The sequence below is a fragment of the Antedon mediterranea genome, chromosome 2 (assembly GCF_964355755.1).
Source record: "Antedon mediterranea chromosome 2, ecAntMedi1.1, whole genome shotgun sequence".
NCBI classification, from domain to species: domain Eukaryota; kingdom Metazoa; phylum Echinodermata; class Crinoidea; order Comatulida; family Antedonidae; genus Antedon; species Antedon mediterranea.
The window spans coordinates 34221877-34229667 of record NC_092671.1 but is presented as its reverse complement, the minus strand read 5'-3'; the positions used below and the strand labels follow the sequence as shown (position 1 = coordinate 34229667).

The following is a 7791-nucleotide window of genomic DNA, read 5'->3' as shown; positions in this document are numbered from 1 at the left end:
ATAACATATCTTTAGTGGTTAAGGTAATATATTATTTCTCTGTATACTGACTTCACAAATATAGATAAAGAGAGACTGTAACTAAATGTTTATTACTTATTAGGGTTACAGGGAGAGTTCCATGCAGCATTAAAAGGTCAATTAATGAGCCACCCAACTTAATTAAGTACCGGTACTTAACAAATGTGCTCAAACTCAATAAGGGTTACAAATCTACAAGAGACTGTCACTAAATGTTTATTACTTATTAGGGTTACAGGGAGAGTTCCATGCAACATTAAAAGGTCAATTAATGAGCCACCCAACTTAATTAAGTACCGGTACTTAACAAATGTGCTCAAACTCAATAAGGGTTACAAATCTACAAAAGAGGACATTTTATTTTCAAACCAGGGTTAAACATTAAAAGGTCAATTACTTGAACTCTGAACATGGGAAAAATACTTGTGTCAATTGACACTTGAACTTGACATCTATACAAGGACGAATAGACTGTGACAATTAACCATGACCTGTAAAATTATCTTTGTAGGTCTAGGCCTACAATTTTTCGAAATAAAATCTGTACACCTTTATTTTCTTAAATTCATTTGTAACAATTGTGCTATTTTTTTAAATAATTTGTGAAACTAATTTGTATTGTTTACCGCATGTTACCATTGATGATTTCCTACAGATAATAAACCGTTTTGGTGGTTATACTAGTATAACGTTTTAAGCAGCATCACACTCTATGAAAAACAACACATTTTAACCATGAGGTGTAGATAAAATGCAAATAAAATGAGTTGGTTTTTTAAAGTAATCATAAGTACACTTTTTACAAAATATACGAACAACATGGAGGACTGCAAACTATACGAGTATAAACAAGTAATATAACTCTGCTAGAGAAACACTACCGATATTAACAAACGTAATTATAAACAATGAGATGGTGTAAACACCGAAAAACATAGGTTACTGTATAACAATGCAAGAAAAACTTTATATCCCTATTATCAATTGTTTTCTCGTGTCGCTATGTTGACTTTTAAAAAATGGTTTTATCGTAGGTCGAGTACAAATTGGCAAGGTTTAGTTGAATGGGACTCCCACACACCTCTCCCACACTCATTCAGAGTACTATTCTTGTTTGTTATGAGTTGTCAAGAAAAAGTAAAGATATAAAGGATTTGTGAAAAGATATTACACCTGATGAGTTAAATAATGTGTTGGCTAAAATGATGAGTGACCAACAAAATACATATCAGTACACTTGTTACAGTACGGTACGGTACTTGCAGTATGTGCATGCGTTGCGACGCAATGCGAAACTGTTTTACAATTGGAAAACGCTAAACGCGTCTCCTGTGATGGACAAAATTTAAAGTTATTATAAATTCATAACGAAAATGATTTGTTTGGTGTATTTCCTTTTGTTTTGTCTATTATTTATATAAAAATTAATATATATTTATTAATGTGTACGTGTTTCCTTAATTTGTCATTTCCAGAAACTTCTACGCAAATCAGTAGCTCAGTTTTGTGATTGGTTAATTGTTCTTGTATGATAAACCGTTTAAAATAGTGACGTCATGTTTTTAAGCCTAATATTGTGCCTCGATGATTCCATTAATACCACCAAAAATAAACCATTTACTGCGGAACCTTTTTTTTAAAATGGTGCTAGATTAAGGGATTTTTTCATCATCTACGGTAAATTAAAACATTCAGAGAACTATAGGTAACAAAGAACCGTTAAAATGTAGGCCTATGCCGTTTTAAGATTTAGCCTGCAAAGCGAAGAACAAGGCCTGTAAAAAATTAATAATGCTCATGAACAGCGGAAGATTCATAAAAAGGAAAACAAAATCTCGGTAGATAAACGTGTAGAAAAAAAGTGACAATATTTATAAAAACCAGAGTAGTTCAAAGAATATCTAATGGCAATAACCTGCACGTAAACAAATTTCCATTTTTGGCTCCGGTTGAAGGTCTTGTTTTTTGTTAAAATGTATTAAGTGTCAAGAAATACAATTGGTAACCAAAACGTCTTTCTGTATTCGATAATTATGATTTCTCTGAGTTTTTTTTTTGGTGTTGTTGCAATTATGATAAAAGTAATATAAAATAATACACAGATATCGGTCATTTCTCACGATTGAATTCATAATTTTTATTTACAATACCACTTACAGTAAAAATATCGTAGATGTACATGGTCTTTATTGTAATAATATTAATCACACTTATGTAGATAAATCATTGATACATGTACGAAAATATGTGCTATTATTAGTGTTATTATAACGTGTTTTGTTTTTGTTGTTTTTTTGGTTTTTTTTTGTTTAATCTACCAGTCCGTTTCAAACGTTACAAGTACCTATTACTCTTGAAATTACGATTAAAACGCTTTAAAGAAAAACTTACACACCTATTAAAAACATAAAAAATTGTATTTAACAATTAGAAATACATTACAAGTTACTTTTAAGAAATTATTCGTAAAGTTAATCATTATCCACACAATGACAAACAATCACATGATTATTAACGATCAATGGAATTAGGCCTAGATCTAAGTGAATTAACATCAATACAATAATACAACCATTTTTAGGAATATCATCACAAAAATAATTCAACTGGTACTACTATACTAAATGAGAACAGATCATGAACAGTTGATATTCTTGAGATCTGCAATCACTATTAAAGACTGTAATGTTTGCGTAACATTTCTCTCATCTTTTAATATCTCTAAACGTGAGATTTATTCTTGGTAGCTTGATGGATTGATTTTTAGGCAGTGAATGGTACCAGTACTCATTAGTGGGATAATTCATCATTAATAATGTACCGTGTTTAAGATCAACAGTTACTGGCTCAATGATTCTTTTGGGACTCTTACCTCGCGCATCACCATGTCGAAATCTAAACATACGTGGTTGCCCCAATGATACAGAGGCGATTGGACTAAAGTGATTCATGTCTTTCTCATCATCTTTGTGTTCGCCAATGTAATCACTTCCAGTAGCATATCTATAGAGTAACGACAAAATACAATAGAAAATAAAATATTTTAAGATGAGACTAAAAAAAAAACCCCAATTATTATCTAGCAAATTGCAGAAATCATCCAGTATGAATACTGATAGTGTTCATTCGTTTTAGAGGTAAACGATGGACCCTTTTAATCAATAAATAAAATAAATAAATAAAATAATAAACAAGAATATTTACCGGTTGACCAAAACAAAATTGAAGTAATGTCCTGTAACCGATTTTAAAAGATCGCGGAGATCTTTCAGGAATGGTGGCCACGGTAAAGCTGGTACTGTATTGCCTGAATATTTGTAAGTTAAGCCTGAATCGCCGAACGAAACCTGCAGAGGGGAAACCATACAAAGAAAGTCATTTATTATTTGGCGAGATGTAAATGAACACGCCCCAAATAAAATAATTTACAGAAAAAGAGTAAATAACACCTATAGCTACACAGCGGTAAATTATGGAAAAAACAAAGGAAACGATATACAAGTAATTAACAAGTCATTAATACAAAACCATGGATAAAAACATAATGGAACTAACCTGTTTTCTAGGAATATTAAACCACTTTCCGTACACTTTCACCTTTGCAAGATCTCCGGTAAAATAGTCAATCTCTTCCTCACATTTTTTAAACAATGTATCGGCTGCTCCTTTATCAAGAAGTTGAAGGTAATCACAGTCTAAATTTTCCCCTATTATCTTTTGCACCGATAACTTATCAGGGGGTAGCAATTGATGTTCTGAATTGAATAAACGTCCTCCATTAACGTTTTTGTCAACAGTAGCCGCATTATCATTACCAACCTCCTCAATCATCTTTTGTATTTCACCGTGTTTTTCAATTATCTTGAACCACTGACTCTTTGGAAGGTTTACACCTTTTTTACCGGGTTTAAACTTGCCTCCTTCTTCAGACTGGTAATAGCGGCGAATACACACAAATTGTTCTTCTTTCCAGTTACTAACTACCACATGAATTATGTCCGAAAGTGGGATTCTTACTGCCTCCACCATGTTAATGTCTCTTTGTAAGTCTTCCAGTGCCTGACTAATTAAATCAATATTGTTGAAAAGTTTTTGCCACAGCAGAACGGGTAAATTAATACCTAGAGGTCCAGGTTTGTAGACACCATATTCTTCCGTTTGATAATACTCTCTGAGATAAACATAAACATCGTCACCCCATCGTTGGGCCACTACATGGCGTTTTTCAGACAAGAAAATCCGATTCGTTGAAGTTATGGAAATCTTTGGTACACCATCGGTCATTACGGCAAAATCTCGGGCGCTCATTCCTGAGGCTTTACTCAAACCTTTACACTCATCTGTTTGACCGTTAAAAGATTTTATAGAATCCAATATATTCGCTGATTTAGAAGCCATCGTTGGTAATTTTAAACTGCTACACTCGTCAGCTTGACCATTAGAACTCCCCATCACTCTTTTCATTGTCCTACGGGGTTTCTCACCAATTGCTAATTTCGGAGTAGGTAAACAGCTGAAACTCATGTTTATAGACTGTAGAGATTTACAGAGAGTGAAACGAACGATTACGCTTGAAACAGGATATGCAGCTCAGTATGGAAGTAGCCCAGTACAGTAATTAAAAAGATAATGATTGTTATTTCCGGTCAATCGTTTCCGTGACACGTGCGAAACACAATTTAAATGTCCTCGCACAACAGCTTAAAAATAGTCTCTGAATTAATCAGGGTATTGACAAGAAAATAAACGAAATGTCTATACCGAGGCAATGAATATTCTCCGTGCATATTTAGTTTGTTGTAAACGGTATCGACTGAAACATACTTCTTATCCAGAACCTCCCGATAAAAATAGTCAATCTGTTCTTCTAGAGACTTCATACAACAGAAATCATGATCTTTTTGACTGCTCCTGTCAAATTCACAACCATAACAAGCCGCTTTACTTAAAACCCAACACTTGGCTAACACTTGAGCAGCAAACAATTGTTTAACCAAACGCTCCATTTTCAACAAAAATTCTCTCTCCACCTCGTCCACGTACGTAAATATACAACTTGTAGGCCTGTTACTCCTCTTGACTCCTTCATCTATACCGACGGGGATAACCTCTTCGGCCGCCGTGTAACGATCATCTATATCACTGCCTGGAACAACAACAGTATCCTCATCATCGCTAATTATTATAACAGTATCTACACAACTCTCTTGCGAAAAATATATACTTCCAGACATAATGAAATACTGTAAAGAGATACTCTACGCAAAAATAGGCAAAACAACTGGAAAATAGTACAACAATAACCGATTCACTTTGTTACACCATCTTAAATCGTAAATAAAGTAATGACGTCACTCACCACGTACCAGAACCTCGCGCCAAAAATTAATAAATATGAGACAAAGAAACACCTGGCGGAAATTACATAACTATTACAATAACAGGAAAAGAATAACCTTCATTAGAAACACCTGGCGGAAATTACATAACTAGTACGAAACCAGGAAAAGAACGACCTTCATTAGAAACACCTGACGGAAGTTACATAACTAATACAATAACAGGAAAAGAACGACCTTCATTAGAAACACCTGGCGGAAGTTACATAACTAATACAATAACAGGAAATGAACGACCTTCATTAGAAACACCTGGCGGATATTACGTAATCAGGAAATACACCAAGGTCGGGTCTGAAGTACCTTTCTTTCTACTGATGGACTCAATGAAGGGTGCCAATGTTAGACTTATGAGATGGGCTCTGTTTTTACAAGGATATAAATTTAAAGTTATTTACAAGAAAGGATCATTAAATGGAAATGCAGATGGATTAAGCCGTGCATAATAATATTATAGAGGTGTTATTTGTAGATAGTTTATAGTAAAATGGTTTTAAATGTTAAATTTTTGGAAAGATTGACACAATCTTTTTCCCAAAAAGGGGAATGTCATATTATTGATGTTGTGATTCTCTGTGATTAGATAAGGATGCTTTAGACCAGGTCCGCCTTATATTATTAGCCAATCAAAATCGTATAAATTTTGGAGGGAAAATGTTGTCCTCCTCTGAAGCCTAAAATTTGCATGTCCAGTATAAAAGTGGAATGTAATAGATATTAGGGGGAGAAGAGAGAATAAGATCAAAGTAGATAAACGGAAAGATGATAAAGAAAATATTAAGGCTTGACTGGTAGTGGTAGAAAGATGTATTAAACGAGTTACAAGGAATAACAGTTCTAGTTGAGTTAAATATACTTTTTGTATGAGTTATCATTCAGTGACAGTGTACGTCGCGTGGAGTTATATGTATACGCATGAGAAAGCTCGGAACCAACTAAAATAAATTCACTACATTTATATTGATATTAGTCTTTTTTATTTTATTTCTTGCTATTTTGTTTATTGACAATTAGGCATTGTCTCTAAATTATCATCTTAATATTTAAATGTTTGATATTATTTTCTTAGAGGAATTATGTTCTGTTAATTTCTAAAATGTATTATACATTGTGATAAATATTAACATTGGTTCTTATTATTTTTGCAATAGTGTCATTAGTCAAAAACCCTTGATTTTTTATGATTTAAAAAGAAAATATTAAATAATAATTTATTGAATTTATTTTACAATTATTTAAAAATTCAAATTAATAAAGTTATATGAAATTCGCATGCTGGTTCAGTCAGCTTAAGAGAAAAACCTGAGTTGTAGATAGGCAACTCGGGAATTTATGGGCGGCCATTAGGGCCAAAATAGACAAACGTTGCCGTACAAACAATTCCGCTCCCGTAAGGCAAACTAATGGCGTTAAAGACATAATTCCTCGAGTGACAAACAAATATTGCCGTACGGACACACAAACACATTGCCATATACTGTATGAACAAATTGCCGTATGGTTAAATTGGCGTAAGTACACAAATTGGCGTAAGGACAAAAATTGCCCAAAGGACAAAATTGCCCAAAGGACAACAATTGGCGTAAGGACAAATCGGCGTACAGTCTAACTAAATATAAACGTTGAGGGCAGTATAGTATTTTAAAACCACGTGACTGAAACCACTCTGTGTCCAGTCCTGTCAGGTATATAAAATATACCAAATTGACTATTGAGAATTCTCAACTATTACCACAGTACGACTGTACGACGAAGTCTACTGGTATATTCGGATAGGCTGATTTCCTTGTTAACTTAAGGGGTTCATTCATTTAATTACTGAATCCTGATTGGCATGGTAGTAGGCCCTACAGGAAATTTACTGGAATCCTATTGGATGGTAAGGTGGTAGTAGGACCATGTCCATCCCATTGCAGTAATAAATAAAGTTGAGCCACCTGCGACCATTACAATATCCTACCATGCTAATGTAGGAGTGGGGAAATGTTATGCTTACTACTAGCTCTCTAGATCTTAAATACCACTTATTCTTCGATGATCTTGAAATCCATAATGAATTTAAAATTACACCAAATCAATTGACTCATGATGTACACGAATTAGCAAGTATTATTTTCGACAAACATTGTAAAATTTTTCTGACCATGGCTTGGAACACACGAAATGATATATATAATACAATTCCTTCTCAAACTTAATTTATTCATTTTCTTAGTATTTAATCTGTCTCAGTTTTCTTAAATTTTTTTTTGTTATTTTGTTCTTATGTCTAATTTCTTGTTTTGTATTTATATTTAAGTGTGTATGTATTATTTTTCACTGTAAACTTGTTGCACATCTCATTGAGACTGTGCCTCTGATTTAAAAGAGA

General features: G+C 33.3%; 1 protein-coding gene across 1 annotated transcript; it reads right to left on the bottom strand.

The window, feature by feature from the left end:
• Nucleotides 1-1970: 1970 nt before the first annotated feature.
• Nucleotides 1971-4456, bottom strand: LOC140039848 (uncharacterized). Its single transcript, XM_072085430.1, has 3 exons — nt 3577-4456; nt 3226-3368; nt 1971-3024 (listed from the first exon to the last, which is right to left on the bottom strand). The coding sequence occupies exons 1-3, from the start codon at nt 4417-4419 to the stop codon at nt 2727-2729; spliced, it is 1284 nt and encodes a 427-aa protein (XP_071941531.1). The 5' UTR covers nt 4420-4456; the 3' UTR covers nt 1971-2726.
• Between the last annotated feature and the right edge of the window lie 3335 nt (nt 4457-7791).

Coding starts and splice junctions, on each gene's coding strand:
- LOC140039848 (XM_072085430.1), bottom strand. CDS start 4,419: ATGGCTTCTAAATCAGCGAATATATTGGATTCTATAAAATCTTTTAAC. Junction 3,369..3,576: donor TTAATATTCCTAGAAAACAG/GTTAGTTCCATT, acceptor TCCCCTCTGCAG/GTTTCGTTCGGCGATTCAGG. Junction 3,025..3,225: donor AATTTTGTTTTGGTCAACCG/GTAAATATTCTT, acceptor GTTACTCTATAG/ATATGCTACTGGAAGTGATT.